The sequence below is a fragment of the Amblyomma maculatum genome, chromosome 6 (assembly GCF_055883805.1).
Source record: "Amblyomma maculatum isolate TAMU_Amacu chromosome 6, ASM5588380v1, whole genome shotgun sequence".
Classification (NCBI taxonomy): domain Eukaryota; kingdom Metazoa; phylum Arthropoda; class Arachnida; order Ixodida; family Ixodidae; genus Amblyomma; species Amblyomma maculatum.
In genome coordinates, this window is record NC_139349.1 from 57,133,840 (window position 1) to 57,159,093 (window position 25,254).

The following is a 25,254-nucleotide window of genomic DNA, read 5'->3' on the forward strand; positions in this document are numbered from 1 at the left end:
CGGGGAAGCTTTTGTACAATATAGAAACAGTTAGAAATGATGCAAAAAGGGCACGTTTTGCAGTACCTGATCACCTAGACCATACCTGTTAAGGAAGCGGCCTAGAAATTAATGAAAGTGACTGACAAAACAAAGTCAACGTTTACTCTCGCTGTCGTCGTGTTTCATTAAACTACACAGTCCAAAGTAATCGTAGCTACTCTTAACTTCCTTTGTTGATAAGCTTGCTGGAGATACACTCGCATCAAATTTCTGCGTCAGTAAGGTTGAACTGGGGCAAATAGACGGGCATACTATGTTCTAGTTACGAAAACACCATTATCACCGAAAAAAGTTTATATGGGGTAAATGCGGAAAGACGAAACGAGATGCCGCGATCGGTCTCGACATACAATTTTGTGTGTGTGTGTGTGTGTGTGTGTGTGTGTGTGTGTGTGTGTGTGTGTGTGTGTGTGCGTGCGTGCGTGCGTGCGTGCGTGCGCGCGCGTGTGCGTGGATCTAGGTGGCAACTGATCCTTTAAAAAATGGCGTCATAAACTTTAAACTGAGTGTGTAAACATCTATAAATCTAATCTTCTCGGTGGTAAATGGACCTTCTCCTTTACGTTAGACGTCAAATTAATATAACGGTAAAGACCCAAATAGTCAGTTTTCACTGAGAATAATAGCTTGTAGGGTATAGTCCTCGGTACTTTAAGGGAGGCGAAGACTTTTAAAAGGGGTTAATTTGTATTCCAGTCCTGCTTGCGCAATCAGTGCAAAGGTGGATTTATGGGCTCCTGGTACTGGTGGTGACAGGGTTAGGCCGTTTTATGCGCACAATGTATTAGGTCTAAAAAATTTAGAGCTTTGCTCTTATGGGCCCGTTTGGCGCTTCAGTTGCTCCATAGTTGATGGTGTTACTTGTGTAACCGAGAGAAAGAGAGTCACGAAGAGAAGATCCATGAGTTCAGTCCCGCTTTCTTGCGTCTCCTCTTTCTCTTTCGAGAAATTATTTTCGGCTCCTTAGAATGCTAAACAGTGCTTTGTAATTGCGCATAGATAAATATAAGCATATCTCACATTCCTTGCCTCAGTACATTGCAAAAAACAAACAAACAAAAACAACTGAAGTAGCTGTGCTTGAAAATTACCATTGAGAAGTATCATAGTCATCCTTAGAAGTTGTTTTCATTTTGTAATGATGTGTTTCGTCTAAAACTTTAGGTTCTGCGTTGGGTTTTCGCCAAGCTCACCCTGATGCAGGTGGGAGGCTAGGCGCGTTTTCACACTGTTTTCCTTGAATCAACATTTACTTTGGGTGCAGTTGCGCTTTCTTTTATACGCATGAAATAGCCCTCTGGCCATGTGGTTTCAACGTGCAAAATATCTTAACTAATCAGAAGTGACGTTCACAAGTGGAGTCTCAAGATCCTTTTACCTATCTTATCTCAATTCTTTTTAGATTTGTGTCCCCTCATCCGGTCGTTGACTGAGCCGCCTGTCTGGCTGAAATATGATTTATCGCGAAAGAGCAAACTCTCGTCGCTCACTCCCGACTCACGCCACAGAAAGCATGGCACACTTTTTTGGGGCGAATGTTCTCTATTGTTGCCAGAGATAAGCGAAGATATTTGAGTAAGCGCGGAAGAGGCCAAGAACGAAACTGGCGAGACTACGTGTTCGCTGGTGGCTTTCTTCGAATCGGGCTTAAACACGGGCTAGCGGAAAGCAGTATCTGTCCCATGTGCCGTTTCCGTCACCTCCGTCTCAGAGCTTATTTTTGCGATGTATTTTATTATCTTTAGGAAAGTTTCCACTGCTTCTGTCATGACCGAGGAGTGGCAGCAACTCTAGAGACTGTTTGGTTTGGTTTTGTCGGGTTTAACGTCCAAAGCGACTCAGGCTATGAGAGACGCCGTAGTGGAGGACTCGAGAAATTTCGACCACCTGGAGTTCTTTAACGTGCACTGACATCGCACAGCACACGGGTGCCTTGCTTTACGGTTCCATCGAAAAGCTGCCGCCGAGGCCGGGATTCGATCCCGCATCCTTGGTAACAGTAGTCGAGCGCCGTAACCACTGCGCCACCCCGGCGGAGTTGTAGAGACTGTGGCAGGCTACCACGTCTAACTTGCGACTTTTCGCTGCTGTATGGGCACACAATTTCAATAATAGAATAGACCACATAAGCTTTCACATTCAAAATGAGGCACCTAGCTGTGCTTTGCCTCTCGCTTCTGATGTGCCTTAAAACAATCCGATGAACTTAAAAAAAAAAAAAAAATCATGGTGACTAAGAAACTCAGAAGCAACCCCCCAATTATAGGCAAAAAGCGGGACGCAAAACTTCACAGGATTCTGCATCATCGTTTCTGGATCAAGGCAAGGAGATAGAACTTTCGCAATTGCCCGCAGTGACTCATAAGTCACTCATACGTCATATACCTTGCTTAACTGTTCCCAAGAATCCAAACGTTCTTTGTTTTGTCCCACGTAGTCTGTACCTAAAGGGACTAAACAACAAAAAGAGGCGATAATTTTGTTCTGTTCTGTAATTGTTTAGGTGTTGGGTATAGAAACCTGATATCAGTGATTGATGACATTTTTTATTCAAAACTTAACTGAAAGGTAGCTGGGAACCTGGAATCGGTATTTTAAATACAAGGCAGATAACTTATTTTATAAAGAGCGCGTTAACCGAGAAATTGACACTTCAGAGGCATGGGATTTAGTTTATCAAGTTTCTGACGAAGAAGTAAATCATACCGGCACCATCCTAAAATTTTGATCATAACGGCGCGAAAATGCATCGAATCCCGATTACTGAGGAGTATTTAACAGAAACGTCCTTGAAGAACCGTGGTATATGCCTTACATGGATTGCCATCACCGTTTACATAACTGGCCTCCCTACATTCAGCTTATTTGACCGCTTCTCCTAGCAAGGTTGTGGAGATTGGCTGACCGGAGATTGTTCGTTCAGCTCTGCAGCTTTTTCTAATGACCGGCATAAATCTCACTGGCAAACGCTCCATTAGGCACTCAAGGGCAAAGACGTCACAGGAAAATAAAGTTTATTCCCTCTCTCTCAACTCACTCCGCCGACATAGGTCGGTCAATCAATCACTCTCAATAAGTCAATCAATCAATAAACAGTCAACCATTCAATAAAAGTAAATCCCCGGATTTATCTTGGCCGTAGTTAATGAAAATAATTTAAGGCAACACGCAACACCTGGGCTTGTCTCTTTATAAAATGCCCTTAACAACCGATACTGACACACGCAGTGCAAGCATGCTTTCTCCGTGGTTGTTTCTTTTCCACTTCTTTCTCGCGGCGCAGGACTTTTGCAGGATGCAACTATCTTTTAAGCCGCAAGCGCTGCCTGAGAATGACGTAAGCTAAAAGTTTGTAAAAAAGTTCCATGCCAAGCAAGATGCCAAATTTGACGTGCAGGAAAGCGTTCTCTGCTCCAATCTCGCTCAGAACCTGCTGGGGCTCGGCGAAGAAGCAGAAGGTGTCTTCGTTACACTCCATCTCTGCACGACCACCGCCGTAGATCGCGTATACCATGCCCTGCATCGCGTGGTACAAGTGGGAGGTGTAGGTGACCCAGGCGATCGGGGGCTGAAGCAGCTTGGGTGGCATGAAGTAGCCGCTGAACAGGAACGCTGGCGCCGAAGCCGGTAGCGCCACGAACAATGCCGTCTGTAAATAAGTTAGGCTGTGTCAAAATAACGCAGCTATTGCGGTCACACTGTCATTCTTACTGAAAAATAACTATCTGACCTTCGCGACAGTTCTGATAAGTGTCAGTTCGAAACGCAAAGCCATTTCGCGCAGACATATTGGGACAAAGGCACGCAAAACCCAAACCAACAGCAATACAATGTGTAATGCTTCGCATGCTTTGGTGGCTCAGTTTAAAGCTATAGCCTTACATACGATGTACCTCGATACGCCCGCGCCGACCACCCTCGGATTCCGGAAAGCAGAGGACCACGGAAAGTGGCAAAGGGAGGAGAACTAAGGACGCTGGCCTACTCGGAGTGGGTGACGGTAAGCACTGTGAAAGCTGGGAGGTGTTCATACCTAACAAGCCAGAAGACGAGACACAGCAAAGAGGAGGACAGGACAAGGCTGGACTATCAACTGAATGTTTATTGATCAGAAGAAAACAACCAAGACTCCTTCCGAAAAGCTCGCGCACAACCCAACCTGTGGAATGGCAGAAAATTGGGAAGAAGAAGAAGAAAGTTTCAGTTTCAGTTCAGTCGTTCAGTCGTGCCCGACTCTTCGTGACCCTATGGACCATGTCACGCCACGCTTTCCGGTCTCTCACTATCTTCCTAACATCACATAACTTCATCTGCAGTGCCTCGTGGATGCCATCTAACCATCGCGTTCGCTGCCTACCCCTTCTTCGGCGACCCTCAACCTTTCCCAACATCAAATCTTTCTCCAGCAACTCCTCTCTTCTCATCAGATGACCAAAGTAACTGAGCTTTGACTTTAGAATTTGACCCTCCAATGAGCAGTCAGGGTTTATGGTCGACAGTATCGACTGATTTGATCTTCTGGCAGTCCAAGGAACTCTCAAGAGTCTTCGCCAGCACCACAATTCAAACGCGTCAATTCTTCGGCGGTCAGCCTTTTTCACAGACCAACTCTCGCATCCATACATCACAACTGGAAAGACCATAGCACGAGTTATACGGATCTTGGTTGGCAGACTAATGTCTCTGTTCTTTACTAGGCTGTCAAGGCTAACCATTGCTCTCTTTCCCAGAAGCAGGCGTCTCCTAATTTCATGGCTGCAGTCTTCTTCCGAGGTAATCTTGGAGCCCAAGAAGAGAAAATCTGTCACAGCTTCCACTTCTTGTCCATTGATGCTCCAGGACTTGATAGGGCAAGACGCCATGATCTTTGTCTTTTCAATGTTCAGTTTAAGCCCAAACTTCTCACTCTCTTCTTGTACGCGCATCAGAAGTCTCTCGAGATCCACTTCACTTTCTGCCATTAAAGTGGTATCATCCGCATATCTAAGGTTGTTGATACGTTTTCCAGCAATCTTCACTCCAGCTGAAGACTCGTCCAAACCGGCCTTCCTCATGATGCACTCTGCATATAGGTTAAATAGGTAGGGCGACAGTATGCAGCCTTGCCTCACTCCTTTCTCAATCGGAAACCAATTAGTAAGACCATGCCCAGTTCTGACTGTGGCCTCTTGTCCTTCATACAGGTTCCCGAGGAGACAGATGAGGTGAATTGGAACTCCCATCGCTTGAAGAGCTTGCCACAATCTGCTGTGATCTACGCAGTCAAACGCTTTCGCATAATCAATAAAGCAGAAGTAGATGGGTTTCTGGAACTTTCTTGCTTTTTCCATGATCCAGCGAAGGTTGGCAATTTGGTCTCTAGTTCCTCTGCCCCTGCGAAACTCAGCTTGCACGTCCGGAAGCTCCCGATCCACATACTGCTGCAGCCTACCTTGGAGGATTTTCAACATCACCTTGCTAGCATGCGAAATAAGCGCGACCGTGCGGTAGTTGGAACAATCTTTGGCACTGCCTTTCTTTGGAATGGGGATGTAAACTGACCTCCTCTAATCCTGTGGCCACTGCAGGGTTGTCCAAATCTTCTGACATAATGTATGCAGAATGGTAACAGTGTCATGGTTGAGGTTTTGAAGCAACTCAGCTGGAATGCCATCAATTCCGCTAGCTTTGTTCTTAGCAAGGCTGGCTAAGGCCTATTCAACTTCACTCTTCAGGATGCCCGGCTCGAGATCAGTAATCACAACCGTCTTATGTTGGGTTTGCACATTCGGGTCCTTCTTGTACAGTTCTTCTGTGTATTCCTGCCACCTCTTCTTTATCTCTGAGGCTTCAGTGAGGTCCTTGCCTCGTTTGTCCTTTATCACGCCCAGCTTAGCACCGAAGCTTCCTTTGATATCTTTGATTGTCTTATACAGAGCTCTTGTGTTGCTTAATTGGCTGTTGTCCTCAACTGCTTGGCGCTGTATGTTCAGGAAGGCATTCTTATCTCTCCTTGCTATTTTCTGAAAATCCGCATTGAGAACCTTGTATCTTTCTCTTTCCCCCATAAAGTTTGCCATCCTCCTTTCCTCAGCTATTTGCAAAGCCTCTTCAGATTACCAGTTTGCTTTCCTGCATTTCTTTTGCTTTGGAACTACCTTAGTAGCTACTTCTTGTAATATATCACGAACATCAGTCCACATCTCTTCGGGCTCTCTGTCTTCTAGATCTAATTTTTGAAATCGATTCCTCACTTCCACAGCATATTCTAATGGAATTTGATCCAGATCATACCTGAAAGGCCTTCTGGTTTTCTACGTTTTCCTCAATCGAAGCTTAATTTTGGCAACAAGAAGCTGATGATCGGTGCCACAATCGGCTCCAGGCCTTGTTTTTACTGCTTGTATAGCGCGTCTCCATCTCTGCCGGCAAAGAATATAATCGATCTGATTCCTGTACAGACCGTCCGGTGAAGTCCATGTGTACAGGCGCCTCTTGTGCTGTTGAAAATGAGTATTCGCTATGGTCAGGTTGTTTTCTTGACAAAACTCTACTAGCCTCTGCCCAGCTTCATTTGGCTCGCCAAGACCGAACTTGCCTATAATTCCGGATATTTCTTCACTCCCGACCTTAGCATTCCAGTCTCCTATGAGAAAAACGAAGTCTGATGATGGGGTGCGGTCTAAAAGGCATTGTAGGTCCGCATAAAATCTCTCAACGTCAGCTTCTTCAGCAGTAGTGGTCGGTGCATAGACTTGGATAACTGTTATGTTGAAAGGGTGACCTTGGATCCGAAGTTAAATCATTCGGTCGTTTTTGGGGTTGTACCCTAGCACTGCTTTTCCCATTCTTCTGTTTACTATGAGAGCGACCCCATTCCTTCTCTTGGATTCGTGCCCACAATAAAAGACATAATGGTCGCCGGAGTTAATTCTCCCATTCCGGTCCACTTGAGCTCGCTGATACCCACGATATCAATATTCAATCTGTCCATTTCTCGCTTGACGACATCTAGTTTACCTTGCGTCATAGATCTTACATTCCATGTTGCTATGTGATATATCTCCTTGCAACATCGGACTTTCCGGTCGCTTGCCGGCACATCCACAACTGAGCGGCCTTTTGGCTTTAGCCCAGCCGCTTCATTTGTCCTGGGGCTACTAGGAATCGCCTTTTGTTCATCCCCAGTGACATGTGGGACGCCTTCCAACCTGGGGGGCTCATCTTCCGGCGCCATATCATTAATGGTATTGTGACTGGCCATAGGATTTTCTTGGCAGGAAATACTGGAGTGGGTTGCCATTACCTTCTCCAGTGAATCACATTTTGTCAGAACTCGCTGCCGTGACCTGTCTATCTTGGGTGGCCCTACACCGCAGAGCTCACGACTTCATCGAGTTTCGCAAGCCCCTCCGCCACGACAAGGCAGTGATCCATGAAGGGGATGAAGAAGAAAATTCAAAGCCAATTCAAAGTCAAGGCCTAACTAACGACTTTTCTAATAGATAAAATTCCTGATAATGAAGGCTATCCGACGCCTTAGCCACACACTTGTCCTCGGCTTTAGCAATGTAAAATTCTTCAACGAACTCTCCGCAGAGTTGATTGTCATTGCTGTAAACTACACCCGTAATATTCAAGTCAGGCGCACAAAGGGACCTGTCATGCTCCGACTTACACTCTCGAAATTGCACATGTAGCGCAAGATTAGAACTCGCCTTCCCTCCCAGAGAATTAGAGTGCTCCGTCAGGCGCATATTTATACATCTGCCTATCTGCCCGTTGAAGCATTTTACATTGCTAAAGCCGAGGTCAAGTGTGTGGCTGAGGCGTCGGTTAGCCGTCATTGCAAGGAATTTGATCTATTAGAAAAGTCGTTAGTTAGGCCTTGACTTTGAATTGGCTTTGAATTTTCTTCTTCATCTTCTTCCCAATTCCCTGCCATTCCATCGGTTGGGTTGTGCGCGAGCTTTTCGGAAGGAGTCTTCGTTGTTTTCTTCTGATCAATAAACATTTAGTTGATAGTCCAGCATTGTCCTGTCCTCCTCTTTGCTGTGTCTCGTCTTTTGGCTGGTTAAGTATGAACCCATACCAACGTGCCCAGTCGTCAACCTGGGAGGTGTGGCCTTACTTCTGGAAGCGATGGCGTTCAGAAATGTCACGAGAAGACGCTAAAAGCTATATTACTGCATCAAAACGCAGCGCTTCTGAATTAATGATTACTGCAGCCGTTCATATTGCGTAAGCATGTCGTGTTTATTGCTTATTGACCTTGGCGTCAATAGGATATTTTTTGTATCTGTATTCTGACAAACAAGGCCAAATGCTCCTAAGCATGAGCTTTGTTGTGTAGCCTTTTGACCTGGGCTGCGCACAGCATACAGAGGCCTTTGACCGCGCAGAGAAGACAACGGATACGATTAGTATCCGTAACTACGAATGTATACCGTATGCCAGTATTGATGATGTTGCACCCTTTAAGCAGTTCTTGTAAGCTTCTTAATGCAAGAGGTTCGCGGAGTTTTGCCTGTATAAAATAACAAACCGCTTTGAAGGCGCAGAATAGACCTTGAAAATCTTAACATACTTGATGAAAAAAATTGCAGACTTTTTTTCAAGATCGCTTTCAGTTTCAGTTCTCGCAGGTAACGCAGGACGCATGAAGTTCCTTCTGGGGGCCGCTTATTAACAGACCGATACGTGCATCTGCCAACATGTAAACTCCTCCCACGTGCTTGTCGCATAAGGAGAGTGTATTGAGTGAGAAGTTCAAAAGAGCTTCAAAATTCAATCTCTGTTTTAGTATATGCTAACATTGCCTCATAAACCGCTTGGGAGGAGTCGTTAGTCGCTCAGCTGTAACAAATTACTGTGGCAGTCGATTCCCACAAGACAGCAATAAGCAACTATGGCAAACACTGCACTTCACCTATAAGGGTTTAACCTGATGGCGTAGCCTACATATAACGCCCCGCTTTAACGAAGCCGTGTGAACGTGCCCGCGTGGCCTAGGGTTAACGTTAATGCAACGGTCATGGCAGGCTGATTGTGATATCACCCTCCTATTTGAATTAAGAAGGCCCAGTTTGTGGGCTCCTGCCAAACGTAACATCAGGAAACCCTATGTTCAGTATTGCTCGGCAATGTCAGCTGTCAGCACCATGCCCGTGATTTTTCCCACACAACACCAACGCTGATGGACGGACGCCGACGCCAGTCGCCGATGCCGGATTTTCGGTGAACGGGACCTTTAACGTTATTGCGCTATTATAACTCAAACAATAAAATCAGGGGATGCTGTCTCTCATCTGCAGTCGGATACGCTACGAGAATTTTCTAATCGCTTTAAATAAAAGTGTGCTCACGACAACAGGGAGGTGGCAGAACTGATTGGCATTAGAAGGAAACGTGCGCGTAATTGTTTCAGCTTACTTGTGCCACTCGCAGTTTCAGAAAACTAACTTTACGTCCTTAAGGAATGCTTCTCGCTTAAGTTGCTTAAAGGGAGGACAGAAGACCCCTTCATGGAGCAACAAAGTAGACTTTCGATCATGTGTTGCATGCAAAAGTAATTAAATAGCAGATAAACACAAGAAGAAGGCCGAAATTGAATAGGGACGTCCGTATTGTCAGAATGTGAAGATCTCAATCAACTAACTCTTGATAAGTTTCACAGCCGTTGTGAAGATCGGCTCTTTCGAACCGAAACGTTGCGGGACCGCGAATGCTTCGAATAGCATCTAAAAGAGCACAAGAACGAAGCAGATTGCAAGTAAGCACGATGCTTTCCGCGTATCCATCCACACACCTGAGCACTGGAAGCAGCCGACACGACGAGTGCCAGGCCTTGCGTGGTGGAGCAGGTTTGCAGGCTCAGTAACACCACGGAGGCTAGCCGCCACAGCTCTGCTGGTTGCTCCGTCGTCCAGTACACGATGAGCACCATCACCGTGGGCCCTAGGAGCTACAGCAAATGCGTGGAAGGCAAACTTGCGTTAAGCTCTGCACACTAAGGTATGAGCTCTGGTTACAATATGCAGGTAAAGTAGAATACGAACACAGTGCCTATAGAAAATTTAGGCTGGAATAAATCTCGATTAAAATACAAGACAAGCTTGAGAGCATGAAATATGTTTTTTAGACGTACCAAAAAAGGAATTTCTGTCAAGACCCTGGCGATGTAATACATTACTGGCTTGTACCAACAATTTCGGTGCTCACGTAGTAAGACATTCAATTCCGTCGGAACTGCAAAAATGATTGGCAAAATGTCAGTGCACACAGGTAAAAGCAGTCATTTGCAAAGATTCTAAAAGTTATGCGTCGTAATGAAGACGAACCTCTCAAAATAGAGCTTTAAAATTGATTTAGGTGCAAGTGCACGAAATAAGTACGGGAATATAGGGAGGCGTGACGTCAACCCAAAAGAGCGAATAGGTGGGTTGTCAAAAGTTCGGACAAGGATGTGGACATGCGAATCTCTTCTGGTTGCACACATGTGAAACTGAACATTGCAGGGCAGATAGTATTACAGCGCTGAAAGGGCGAAATGTCAGGAGCAGTGTGTGCATTCGCGAGAATGTCCTGGTTGCTAGTTTATTTGATGGGTACATTTCCACCACGAGAATAAAATAACTAAATCACTACTACTGATTGCAGATTAGCATGCAGAACAAAAAGAAAAAGCAGATGGTTTGTGTCAAATGAAATACGGTTCTAGTCTCAGTCTGGCGCAGTTCTACAGTAGATAAAAAAAAAACTTCTTGCGTCGACTTTCGACCTGATTCTGGTGACCAGAGCCGGTAAAACGGGCTTTAATACCAGAACAGGAATTGGTGACCCTATTGTAGTGCTTCGCAATCACTTTATATATCAGCACACTGATTAATCGCCAGCCCTCTGCCCCTAGAGACCACGAGGAAACCTTCGATGCAGCGGTCAATCATGTGACACAATAGAGGGCATAAGTGTTTCTGTATCTTGGCAGGCCACTATTGAAATATGAGCTTTTCCTTGTTTAACGCTAGGACCTTACGCAGTGTGACTTGTCTAACAGTGCGGTTCGAGGAAATAAATTGTATTAAAAGGGATGTCAGATGCTTTGGGAGGCTGGAAAGCTGATCAAACATATTCAGTGATAAAGGGTGGGCATGCATCAAGGCCTAGCAGACATTCTAGAAGTAAGTGCGAGCTTGTTCAACGATAAATATACAACTAGCAACACACGTGTTTCAGGGCATTGACGGGAGGATGGCAGTGATCGTAATTACAGAACAAATGAGGCATAAAATGAAAGTAGTATAGGTCTACGCACGCACATCCCGCTTTCATGGACATATGGAAATGGGCATGAGTAAAATAAAAGCACAGTATACTGCACTGATGAGTTAATTGAATGCAAAGGTAGAAAAAAAGCAGGCTGGAAACCCAGCCCAGGAGGGTTATCTCGTAGGACCCAGGAATTGCAAGTGGTGTTCTAAGCAAGGCTTGCAAAACTAAACAATTTGAGGATCATGAATACAATTTCTTCTGCAACGGAGGAACCGTACGTGCACGTGAAGAGTCCTAATGCCAGTGCTAAAAAAATTAGCCGACACTATAACATCCTTAAGAGGGCACGTGACAGCGTGATCGTATGTACAGTCGTAAAAAAAAGAGGTTTACAACTCGCAGCCGGTGGCGGAGCTTGGGAAAACTGCATCGAAGCGACAGGGAGAGCGACATATGCATATCGATAAAATAGTACACTTCACGATTGGCTCTACCCAAGATGGCATTTGCTAGATGGCGTTACAATGCAGTTTTCCCGAGCTCAAACAACCGGTTACATGTGGTGTACATCTTTTGGTCATTACTTTACGTTTACGCAGTTTTACCAAGTGGTGGCGTTAGCTATTAGCTAGTTAGTAGCCTCCATTACCAGTGCTAAGAAGCAGTGGAATGTGTAGGCCTAAGCAGCTGCACTACCTAAGATGGCTGCTTACATGTGTTAGAGCGTCCAAGAGGTTATTGATTAGCGGTATAGCGTACCGTCACGAGACCATGTGCAATCTCTTGACCCCCGAGAGATTTGAGTTACATACGCAGTACAACACCCGGTGTACTCGGAATGAGGACTCCATGCTACCGCATTATAAACGAGAGCCTTTATACCACACGCTTACTCTAGCATCGCGCATGTGCTTGAGCTGTGACAAGGTGCGATGGTGGCTCTATGGACGGTAACGTTTCGAATTAGCCCAGGCTTGAAAATGGAATGAAATGAATTAATCGAGACAAGTAATTCAGAAAGTTATCTTTCAGAAGAGAAATGGAGGAATAATTACCTAGTTGCAGAACAATGTTCGGCTTTTACCGAAGACGACGTTTTTAATGCCGAAGAAACAAACTCTAATGTCACAAATATGAGAGCTGAATTTGCGATAGAACCAGGCGGTATAAATATCGGTAAGTGCTCACAGGCGACAAAAGATATGAATAAGACGCGCCAAAGCATGAAAAAATTCAACCCAATGAGCAGTACATAATTATCACAGCTTTAAAAATACATCGATCAGCGAAAAGTGACCAGTATAAGGAAGTATACTGCGGGAAAGATTGGTATATAAAAAATGCTCTAAAGATCTGAGGTAGCCTGAGAGCGCTCAAAAGGAAATTAGGCATGGGCGAAAATTTGATGTCTGCGTTAAGAGAGAAGGAAAGTTTAGTGTAGTTATCAATATAGATAACATAGTTAAAATAACCGAAGAACTCTACATGGACCTGCACATTTCCCAGCGTATTCAGGTCGCCAAGGAGAGAGGCATTAACACACAGCTATATCTTATTGGGCATCCTTGCAGCAAGCTAAGAGGAAGTAAAGAAGTCGCTAGATGCAATAAAAAGGAGAAAAACAGCTGGTAAGGACTAGGTAACAGCAGACCTGTTGAAGGGCGGCAGGAGTTTGTCCTTAAGAAATTGCCCGCCCTATATACGCAATGCCTCATGGCTTCGAGCGGGCATGGAATAGCGTGAACATCTTAACCTATACGAAAGAAGACGCCGATCAGCTTACTATCCGTCGGCTGAAAGCTTTCAGTAAGGTAATCGCAAATAGAACTAAATGAATAAAATAATCAGTTAGGCTTTCATAAAGATGACTCGACAAACGATCATAGTCACGTTATCAATTGGGTGATAGAGAAATGCATAGAATGTAGATAACCGCTTCAATATCTTTCATATATCACGAGCAGAAATTAGGTTTAGTCGAAAACTTAACAGTCGTGCTAGAATTGGGAAGTCAGGGTGTAGGAGTGGCACATGCAAAAAAAAAATACAGAAATATTTATAACGGCTGCATAGCAGCCACAAAAGTAGTTCGCAAAGTAAGCAATAAAATCCCCCCAAAGAAAGGGTGTTTAACAGAGAGGTACGACTTCACTAATTTAATAACCGAGTCTACAGAAGGTATTCAGATATTTGGGTTGAGAACAAGTGGAGTAAGGGTTGGTGGAGAATACCTTAGTAATCTGCAATTCACTGATGACATTGTATTGATAAGTAAAATAGGAGACGAACTGAAAAACAAGGTAAAAAAATTAGGCAGGCGAAGCACGTCGGTGGATGAAAATCATAATGCAGAAACCATGTTCGAGGGTCTACAAATGAAAGAGCAGTTTACGTTAGGTAAAGAGGTTTCGGAATTGGCAAGATAATAGATCTCCTTAGGGTAGGTTGTGGCCACCGATAGAGTCCCCGGTATTGAGATGACTAAATAAAAAAAAGAATAGAATCGAGCATATATGATATCAGTTCTGAGATATTGACTCGCAGTTCACTAGTATTTCTCATGAAAATATGCAACAGGCTAACAGGTGTCCCTTTTCGGTACTCACCTATGGGGCAGAAACTTGGAGCTCTACGAAATCGTTTCAATTGAAATTGGAGACAACACAGCGCGCTAGGGAAATATATTGAAAGGTGTAATGTGCAAAGAGCAGTGTGGGTCAGGGAACAAATCTGAGATGGTGAGATTTTAGTCGAATTCAAGAAGAAATGGTCATTAGCAGATATATTGCAAAAGCCAGATAACAATGGCTGTTAACCGGTAAATGACTGTATCCACGAAAAGGCCAGCGTAGCTAGAACCAGCAGAAAAATAGACAGACGGATGATATGATTTAAGAAAGGCAGCAGGGATAACATCGCAGCATCTCGAACAGAACTAGATTGATTGGAAGGCTATGGGCGAAATCAGGTTGTTGATGATGATGATCTAGAGATAGTTTATTTACACAATATGGATCTCAAAGATCTGGTCAAATTTGGCACGGTGAAAGTGAAAGTAGAGACAGAGTAGTGTTCTTTTCATTGTCTAATTAGCACATCTAATTAGCACAAATGGTTTTTTGACCACCACAATATTGAAGAAAATATTTTCTCTGATGAAACATGTCGCAACACAATTTATACTGTAATTAGGAATTTTATAAAAAGAAACCTTTCCTTTCGGATCCAATAAACTCTGGCTATTTTGAGTGCGGCGCCTCGTGCGCACATTTGTCTTTTATTCAAGAAAATACAATACTTGCAGATCATGACAGTAGGCATAGTTGACTGGAAGAGCAGCATGGAAATCATGAGTATGATAAAAGCCAAATTGTTAGTCGCCCGTGCAGCTTCGTCCCCAATGCCGTAGAATAGGCCCGTCAACATCACTGCGAAACAGAGGTAAACTCCAAGACGTAGGTGAGTTGCGACCTGTCAAGAAAAGTGAAAAGAGTAGCAATTTTTTATGTCTTATCCCGAACCAGTGACGTCAATAGTTATTTTCAATTTACTATAATTATAAGCCAAATTCATGGAGCCGTGGAAGCTTTCGTACCCTGGACTTTACTGAAGGCAAAGTTCAGCCTACGTCAATTTTTGATTCCAGTCAGCTTCCGAAAGCTACTCGTCCTTAACAACAAATCTTTGAAAGCTACCTGGCATTAACAGAAAACCAGGTACACAATATTTTCAAGTAGTATGAAGTCTGAATAGAGTCCATCAGTTCTGACAGTGAACTTCTAAAATATATTATTTATATGGTAGACAGCTTTCAAAGTCGTTACTTACGTGCCTGAGCTTGTGAAAAATTATATGCTTGGATACAGAAAGATAAAACTAAAGCCAAATAAATAAAAAAGATATTAACGCACAATTCTACCCTTGGCTGCGATGATCACTGGTAAGCTTCATGGCATCTTTTTCTTCCTTCAATCGATTTGGGGGATAACAATTCTTATGCACATTATTAATCATAATAGCACAATAAATCAGAAGAAAGGAATACTAATACTGCTCTAGAGAGTCCTCTGAGTTGCTACCAATGCATATACCATTAGTGGTTGGTTCTTTAGAAAGGGTTGCAATTTTCTCCCGTCAATGTTATTTATGAGCATCAGTGCTACTTTTTCATCTGTCAGCTTTGCTGTAGAAAGAACTAAACAAACATTACGCCACGAAAAGTCTAGGCACTTCCGTTTCAGCTTATAGAACATAACATTGCAAGCAGAAGGCAGTGAAACTATAAAAACTTGCACTGCTCACCTTGTTTCTGACAATGCATAGAAAGCATCTTCGTATTAGTACAAAGAACTGCACGATATAGCTGACGTCTTCTTTGTGTTGTAACAGAGCTTCTCGGAGCTCCTGAAATACACGGAGTTGTGTACATTGACACTACAAAATAATTGACGACTTTAAGTAAGCAGGTTTGGAGATACGTTTGCTAATATCCACCAAACAGCGATATGCACCAACGTACAAATATCGTGTGAACAAAACCCCCTTTATCCTCTTTAGCAAAACAAAGTATCGCATGCTGAGTGCATGCCTTTCAGCTGTGATCCTAAAGAACAGGTACACTTACATACAGCTATCACATCTTTAAACACCGGGACAAATCGGCATAACCTAAAAAAATGACTCAAACACAAGGGTGACATATATCAGTGGCAAAGTTATAATGCAGCAGAGACAAACATGGCAGTTTGATAATAAATAATAAAATTGCAAGTATTCCTTCATCCTTGCTCTCGAGTTTCACTAGCCATGACGTGCTCGCACGCAAGCATACCTGGAAGCCTTTATCAATGAATGACGCAGCGAATATTCTCGTCGAGCAGCGCACTTGTACCGTGGCAATATAGAGTTCATTGAGTCACACAAATGAATTTCTCTTTCCTTTCTCAGAAGTTAAAGTTATGCATACACACTAAGAAGAACATGCCGTGCTTCATTACACACGAAAGTGCTATTCCTTTGCTAGCGGGATGACGCCGACATCGAGAATGTGTCAGTACCGGTTATCACACAGCGAGAACATTGTGCATATTAAGGCCATACATTTTTTTTTTTTTGTTGAATGAGCCCGCATGAAGAAAATTGCCTTTACCTGCTTTGTCATGACACGCCCACCGTAACGTGTGCGAGATTGAGAAGAGAGTATCGCATCGCCTTTGTTCGTTTCCGTGCATGGTGGATTGAAATGCTTCGAAAGCTGAGCCTTTGCCTCGCCATGTTCTCCACAGGCAATCTCTGTGACTAATAAAATAAGCACATTTTAGGTAATAATGACAAAGAAGCGGAGATGTGCGAAGGGATTAAATCTATGCTACACATGTTGGCACAGAGAGAACAAATTGCGGCTATTATGAAATATGGTTGAATGCAAAACATATGTTATCGAGTACTTTGACCGACAGCAAGTTACACGTGTAACTGTTGGGTTGCTCGATAAGCTTATCAGTTTCTTTTCCTTCGTTTAATGTTCTCATAAAAATCTTGCCGTATTACCCGTATGCAGGTTCCTGCAATATTAAAATATATGGGAAGATCTCAAGCTTATTAGAGAAGTAAATAAGTCACTTCCGTACATAATAGAATGTACAGGTGCGGATATAAGTAAACGGAGCACGCTTTTGCGTTCAGTTTAAAATCACGCCTTCTGCACTGGGGATAAGAAAACAATATCTGTCCAAAAAGGTACTGGTGTCTACTACCGGTTCGCACATGCCACGACTGCGAGTTTCAATTATGCAATGCATGCAAAATATTAGAAGGAAATTGCGTGCTCCGTTTACTTTTGTCCGCACCGGTACGTAGCCCTTGGAAAATCGTGGTGTGTGCCGGGACATGAAAATAATCTTCCACGCCTTGTGAGACGATAGGCATGTGACAGATAATGAGTGACTTCTGGTTTATGACGTGTTTGTTATCCTTTTTTTGCCTTGCATAACTCCAATGATAAATTGCTCATCCTAGAACTACAGATGTGGACAGTCCTACTTACTGTAATCAGCTGGGTTGTGGTGAATGGGACATTGCAGACCTTGAGAATCAAGGAACGGCAGGAGTGCCTGTACTGAGCCGTTGTAGATGCAGCGTCCTTCCGATATCATATACAGCTGCAAAACAGATTCTACATGTAAAAACACACTAACACAAATCGTGAAATGCGTTGTGCCGTGGTGGTGATGAAAACTGGACCAATAAAGACAGCTGGTGAGTTTCATGGAAAGCTATTTCTTTTGTTAACTTCTGCCTGCTAAAAGAAATAAATCTGAGAGTAGCGAAAAACTTCAAAGATAATCCTGGGAAGGCGCGTTGGGAATCAAAAGGATGAGGCTGCAGGCCCACGGCTTCGAGCCCGAATAAATACTAGACAGCTTCGCGTGAGTTTAGCTTAGTGCCATTGCACGTTTATCTTAGAAATTGGACTGTTTAGGACTTCTTATGCGGAATTTCCAATGAAAACTTACCACATCGAAGTAAGAGAAGAGTTTCGCACTTGGATTGTGGACGGAGCATATAACTGTGTGGCCATCCAAAGCGAAGGCCTTAATTGCAGAAACGCAGCGTAAGGCGGTGATGGAGTCAAGACCGCTATTGATGAAAGTAAGAGGTGGGAGCGGGGGGTCATCATTTATTAGTAGATAATAGGAGAGTAAATACTAATTGGCATCACCACTGTACTCTTTTATCAAAATATCTACTCCACCATGGGAAATTCCTCTAAAACTTAAGACAATGAGTAGATAATGTACGTACATGATCGGCGCAACTAAGAAAGTATGCGTCAACCATAATAATTTTCCTGATTTGCCCTTAATATTTCGGTACGTTGTTGTTGCCAAGAGGGCGCAAACTGTTGTATTATATCAAAGTTTAACGCTGTCTTTAATTATTGTGCTCAACCATAACAGCCCAACGGCATAGGCGAATGATGATAACGCAAGCACGCGATAAAAAAAGGTATACAATCTTGATATCACTGGTACAATTATTTCCGCGCAGCTTGATTAGAAGACTACAATTGACAAGATATGAGACGCAAACAGCACGCAGAGCACAGTTGGAAACACAAGCTGGTGGCTTTTACACGGGTTTCAATGTGAACTGCAATAAACATTCGGTAGATGGCTGGCTACACAAATTAATACAAATACTCATGACACGTAAGCAACAAACAAACCTATGATATATGTACCTATTTGGGCTGATTACATTGTTATTAATCAGTTATACATAAACCAGGTAAAAAGCATTTACCAAACAATGGGTTATTATTGATAAATATAATTTTAGCATGTTACTGAAATTAATATTTTTTTTATGTGAGTAATTGGTTCCATGCCTTATTTACAACAAATGGAACCAGGAATTCACATTGCGTTTTCAAGGGAATATTCTTGCACATGAGAGGAAAGCATTTGCGATGGACCACTCCAGGATTTTAAGAAAGTACATAAAATTTTATGTGCTTTTATTTAAGAAGGAAATTTATGCAGATACCTGCACCCTCTGGCCATAAAGTTCGAGGCAATTCTTCATGATGCAGTACGAAACTGACTATTAACACAACGGCATAATATTATTATCTCGTGGTGTCGGTTTTGCACACACATGAAGTGAAACGTTAACCATGGTCCATTTCACAGACTGTTAGACGCTTTCAACTCGTCCTGAATGAAGTGACTCGCAAATTCAGCATTGGCTTTTACAGTAGATGGCTGTTCCGGAACAGCACGATGTCTCCATCGAGGCATCGCCTTATGTTCCTTGACAGTTTCCTGGGTGCACCGTTACCCGGCGGATTCCTGCACTTACTGTAGGCATCATTTCTGCCCAGTCTTCATTGCGGGTCGGTGGCGATCAATGTCCCGCATTCCTCAACCACATTGTACAGTTTCGTTGCGTATCAGTGACTTTCAGAGGCTGCATGACAGAGGTTTCTTTCAGGAAGCTCCTCTTTTATGGGTGATGGTCACTTGCTAAGCCTCATCTCGTCTCACACGACAGGTGGATATATAATCGGTACAGTAGCTGCGCACTTACTGGCTGCCTACTCGGAGAGCAAACGCAGTCACGCTCGTGATCTGACCGGCTGCGTGCGCGCATGCGCGTAACACTGGTGATCGGATTGGTCCAGCTGCTATGAGCATTGTTACCAAGGCGATGGACACTTGCATCGAGAAATCCGGGTGAGATAGCTGAAGAATTAATCGCAACCAAGCGCTTCGAAAACAAGCACTGATAACGATGCGTGCAGAAAAGCGATTACAGTACGACGATCTCACCTCGTCGGTTCATCGAGGAATATAACGGGTGGTTTGCTGACGATCTCCTGTGCAATAGAGAGCCTCTTACGTTGTCCCCCTGAGAGGTGTCCAGCTCTCGTGTTCTGGCACTCTTCGAGTCCCCATTGTGATAGCGTTTCGCTCACCTGTAAAATATTAATTGTGCTTAAGCACCTGGGTTGGCTAACAGTAATTTGTTAAGCGAACAATGCGTAATGATATAGCGTAAACGGCAAAGTAGAGTGTTTGAGCACGTGAAAGCCTTTTCTGAAGCCAATGTGCCGATATAGCCTCGCCCGCACAGGACGCGTTCCTTATTTGTCGAATCCCTCAAGCCGTACTGGCACCCCATTAAGTCACTTGACTTATGCCCTGCTATAATTGCAAAGCGTATGTTTGGCACAGGTCGGGCTACGTCATTGAGAACCAGCGATCTCGCAGCCTGTGCGGACAAAATTCTCATTGGCTGCCCCGTGAGCGCATTAGCTCTGATAACATCAACTGTATAGTGCCCACATAAATAGAAAACACGACCCAACAAAGGGAATTTCTTCGGAAGCTTCGACTCTCTAACAAGCATGTTCAAGGCTCGACTACCTTTTGCAGCTTACAAATCGCTTACTCAGAAAACGAAAAATCATTGGCCCTTGTAAGTATGAATATACACACCTGCTTCAAGGTTTCCATTGAATGCAAATGAACAGCGCGTGTTTGTTTTGGGCTTATTGCTCCACTTATGGCATTGTCGAGTCGAGAGAAAATTTAAATCAGTTGTTAGGAAACGTCGATACCTGTTCATCAGAGTGACAGCGCAAAAAGTCTAGATAAACCGACATTCCGCTGGATCTAAGAGCTGCTGGAGTTATGTGTTCTTTGCAGGTGGTGAGTTTGGAAGTAATGGAGGCCAAATGCTTTCAATATTAAGGCATTACAAGCATTTACTAGCCCAGACGTGGCCACTACTCTGGCAGGTGGCAGTTGGCCAGTGGCATGGCCGAGTCCAATGTGACGTAACACAGGGCTGTGCGTGACGTCAAGGTGTGTGGTGTCCTGACACCATACGACAGGGCCAAGTTTGCAGGTGCGCTAGTAGTTGGATGCTAAGAGGTACGTTGTTCAACGGTGGCGGTATATTGGGTCCATCGCCTGTTATAATTGCCAAAAATAAAAACAAATCTAGAAAAAGTGAGAAACCCTGGATAGCTTCACTGTTTCTCGTATTTTCCTTTTAATCTATCCGAGAGGAGCTGGCAAGGTCTGCAGGAATGTTTGTGCAGTAACCGTAAATCGTTTACCTACCAAATGACTCCGCTTGGATGGTGGTAGAGACGGCATGCGGAGACGAATGCTCATGTCCAGCGACTCGTGCACGGTGAGCTCCGGTAGCAAGACGTCATCCTGCATGACGTAGCAGCTTTGCCGGTTGAACAGCTCCGTATTCCGCACCCACCCGTTGACACGGACTTCGCCTTCGTAGCCTCGGTCGCTGACGTCAAGAAAACAACGCAAATGAAAATTTGCTAGTCTAGGCTCTAAAATGAATGTCAAGCCAAGTAATCGATACCCCTTAAATCAGGCCACATTTCAGCCTAGCACATTGCTTACAGCACCACTCGATCATAGAGCACCAAAAGACGAAGGTGCAATAATTAGCTCAACTTGAGTAATAGAGCCATTGCTGAAAATTAGTGCTAAGGCACCATTTGTACAAGCACAGTCATTACTCGATACACGTTCCAGCGAGCAGTGCATGTAGTACGCTCCAAGCGCACACTCTACACAGAAACATTATTCGGTTGAAGAGCACAGTGTGACAGAAAAATCCGCTTAGTACACGACATGTAATTTTTTCAAGTGCGAGCAGGCTGCGAACAAGTATACAGTGCGAGGCTCTAGCTAGTGCTTCGGTCGCATTGGCTCAAAACGGTTACTCCTTATTTATGGTTTATGAATGCTTTGCAAATATAACAACCTATCTGTGCTAAGGAAGCTGTAGAGATAAAGTGCGTGCCTAAAACCTTCAGAGATCCGTTCATCTGATAGATATAGTACAGTGAATAGAGTGTAGCGAGGGCCGCTGACTGAAATAAAAACCTGTAATGCCCGTAAAATAAACATAGACATTCAGCGATGGAAGGAGTAACGATTTATTATGAAGAATTTTAACCGTTACAAGCGAGTTTTGGGGTTAGCTGCAAAGCGATTTTAAAACTCCACGAGTGCTGTAACTGGTCGAAACAATTCCACTACTTGGAGTAATGCAAGTTACAACTTCGACCACTAGCAGAAGAAAAATAAGCGACGCCTGTTCACAGACGGATATAATATAATTCATGGGAAATGTGCTAAGGAGGGTGAAAATAGCGACTAATATTAAATACTTATAAAAGGGATGTTTAGTCACAATAAGGAAATAAATGCGAGCGTCCAATGACTGCGCTAATATTCAAGACTATCTGGAGCGCTGACGGTTATAACACGTATTTTCTGTAGCTGTACTTCGGGCACAAACAGAGTCATTGGAGGCCAACTGCTAGTTTAGCAAGACTGACTGCAAAACACGTTTCTATTGTACCTTATCATTTTACCTATTTATTTACAGATACTGCAGCCTCAGTGAGGCGATTGCAGGAGTAAGCAGGAAGGGAAAGATTAGTTAGAAAAATACAAACATGTACAAATTAAAGTCAAATAAAAATGGTACTAAGAACTAATGGCCGTTAGAAAGTCGTCCATGGCTCGTGAGCGGACGTTTCTGGAAGCGAATTAGGAATGAAGCAATTTGAAAGTTTCAGTGCGGGAGAACAAAGGGGAAATGTTCATGCTATGGAAACGTCTTGTAATGGAAGGCTTGGTAAAGTTCAAATAGTTATTCAGGGAAGGAAGGGACGGAGAATTAACCAGTGTATGCAAAAACTTCAACCATTCTAATCGTCGGCGAGATGATAGTGCAGTGAGACGTACATCTTTATAATGAGAAGGAGAAAACTCACAGCTGCAGTTGTGAAAAATGAAGCGGAGCTGATTCTAACCTTAAAAAATCAGATTTCGTATTAAGATTCCATACGATGCATCCATGAAAAATTGGGTGCATAAGTGTTTCATATGTGAGTAGTTTTGTGTCCTTCGGTGCCTTGCGCAATGCACGATGAAGGTACCCGGAATGTTTAACAGTCGTGTGACCTATGATATCAATTCGTTTGGACCATGACATCTCATGAGAAAGAGGAAGACCGAATGTTGTGATTATTTCTAAATCCCGACTGTGAAATTTAACGTGAAAAGTGAAGGAGATATAAAAAAAGCACGGAAACAGCTTTAGAGAAATTAATTTTCGTTTGTCATTTCTTGTACCACCTACAAAATTTAGTAAATGAGTCATTGAGCAGTTTATGTCTCACTTCAAGCGTTGTTTTATTGTTATGATATAAGGCGCAATCATCAAGCGTAAAAATGACTTTTAACGGATACGCAATGTGGCAGGTGAGTAATGCATAACAAGAAAACAAGTGGGCCTATAAAACAGAGCCTTGTGGAGCGCCGGATGATGCACTAACAGGATAGGGAAGAGATGAATTAAAGTATACTGACTCAGAATGCTGGGCCAGAAAACGGGATATTTAACCAATTCAGGAAATGTGGAATGCACTTACAGCAGTGAATATGTGAACGCAAGCGAAACGTCACTTACTAGTGTCCTGAAAGAACATTCAAAAGGGTTGTTTTGCCGGCTCCGGAAGGCCCCATTACCGCAGTCAAGGTGCCCGGCAAAGCTTTGCCTTGCATGTTGCTTATAAGCGCCTTTCTCTCTGTGGAAATGTAAAATAAGGCAACAAAGCATTTGAAGCGCTTGTATAAAAATGTAACAGAATGCCAGCAAAAAATGCTAGCAGTGTGTCAGCGTGAGGAATCGTTTATTCCTGTGCACGGAAAGAAGCATTAAAACAGAGGATAAAACGTTAAAATAGCCAGTATTAAAAAGGCAAAAAAAATGTAAAACATGTTGGCCACGACGTGAGTGTTGTGATGAGCCAAGAAACGTTACGCCATGAAACCTTACGCTCAATTGCGTGGTGTGGCCTTGGGTGCAGGCGGCCGCCCGCTCGCCAAGCATATTTAGCTCCACTTATCAAGAGCGGCGTAATGCGTGTGTGTTACGAAATTTTCTCATTCGCATACTCGTTTGGCGTCTTTATTTTGATGGTCGACGGGAAGCGGCGAAAATAGCAGGAAGTGTCAGCATCGTCGCATTATTACGCGTTGCACGCTTTGCTGCTTACCATCGCGAAACCTCCTAGCGACAGCGAGGTCACCAAGTGCATTTCTTGCTATTCGTTGAGAATGCCATGCAGCGTGCTAGTTTGAGAGCATCGTCTTCCTCGTTGCCAACTTGGGTTTTGTTGCGTGCTGCGAACTGATACTATATAAACAACACTAACCCGCGCGAAGGAAGCCGTGTCGCTGCAGATAAATAAGACGCATTTTCGGCATCGTATGGAGCACTATGACCTCCTTCAGCCACCTCAAGATACAACGAATTCCGATCTCAGCGAGCATTCAGAAGTTTGAAAGCAAACCACTCATGGCTGTAACTAAGTTTGCTCACTAAAAGGCATAAAAAACTGCTGGCAGGACATATATAGTTTGAGAAGTTGTGTAAGCAAAAGTGCTGTTCATGACGCTATACAGTATACAGGTTTCCTCAATCGTACTACGAGATTTATTCTATATTACTTGTATGCTTAATGTTGAAGTCATGAAATCGTAGAGCGCACGCCGCAATCTGCCGTTCCAATCCCTCCCCCTCCCTCCTTTTCGCACACCCAAGACCATTTTGCATACTTGGGTGCTTCAACAGTACCAACGCCGTAACTTGGTACACCATTTGTCAACTCTTTCTAGGTGTTACTATTACAACGCAGCCCCTTTCTATAAATTGTGTGACCGTTCGTTACCGTGGATGACATAAGAGTTAAATAGTTCAATGTGATAACGCTGTAAACCTAACAGGAAGAAGTAGCAATGTCACAAAATTTTGTGACAGACTAGAAGCAAGTGGCACAATCACATCATAAATGACAACTATTCGTTTCGATTGATAATTGATATTTGTCGCATCCGTGTCGCCCCCGCTGACGTATTCGGGCCAGGTTATCTGTAGATATGTCTGGGTGTGTACAGAAAGGCGTGCATAGCGGTCCTTAAACACAGTATCACGCCTGTGCATTCTCCTTTCCTTCTTCCTTCAGTCGCAACAACAACAATAAACACCACCATGAAATGGCACAACACTGGATGTAAATGCATAAGCAGCTTCTATTGCTTTCGTATTGCCAACACATAATGCAATTAGGTGTCCTCGTAAATTTTTTATGCATGACGGACGCTTTCATTTTCGCATCGCTAACCCTTAAAGCTCAATCCTTAAAGCACAATTTGAGCACAAGATGGCTCGGTGCAAAGTATAGAGCTTAAGCCCAAATTGTGCATCGCATTACGTACCTTTTCCCTGCTTGACAGCATATGAAATTCCCGCCCATTCCAGCGTGATGCCGCTAACGGGGCCACCATGGTGAAGAGGCACGCAGCACTCCATGTCAACTTTCAGGACGTCAGGCGTTAAGGGTAT

General features: G+C 43.6%; 1 protein-coding gene across 1 annotated transcript; it reads right to left on the bottom strand.

The window, feature by feature from the left end:
• Nucleotides 1-2,523: 2,523 nt before the first annotated feature.
• LOC146185819 (ATP-binding cassette sub-family G member 1-like) lies at nucleotides 2,524-23,434 on the bottom strand. The gene is made up of 11 exons (XM_084605587.1): nucleotides 23,317-23,434; nucleotides 20,925-21,111; nucleotides 19,626-19,771; nucleotides 17,808-17,931; nucleotides 17,339-17,453; nucleotides 16,442-16,590; nucleotides 15,595-15,696; nucleotides 14,595-14,763; nucleotides 10,169-10,269; nucleotides 9,830-9,985; nucleotides 2,524-3,691 (listed from the first exon to the last, which is right to left on the bottom strand). Exons 1-11 carry the CDS (start codon nucleotides 23,409-23,411, stop codon nucleotides 3,344-3,346), a joined length of 1,692 nt encoding a protein of 563 aa, XP_084461713.1. The 5' UTR covers nucleotides 23,412-23,434; the 3' UTR covers nucleotides 2,524-3,343.
• Nucleotides 23,435-25,254: the final 1,820 nt, after the last annotated feature.

What these genes read in the sequence shown, in the direction of transcription:
- LOC146185819 (XM_084605587.1), bottom strand. Translation starts at nt 23,411, where the DNA reads ATGCAAGGCAAAGCTTTGCCGGGCACCTTGACTGCGGTAATGGGGCCT. An exon ending in CCACAACCCAGCTGATTACA is followed by an intron (nt 16,591 to 17,338) that starts GTAAGTAGGACT and finishes TTATTTTATTAG; the next exon opens with TCACAGAGATTGCCTGTGGA. An exon ending in GGCGTGTCATGACAAAGCAG is followed by an intron (nt 15,697 to 16,441) that starts GTAAAGGCAATT and finishes CGTGTATTTCAG; the next exon opens with GAGCTCCGAGAAGCTCTGTT.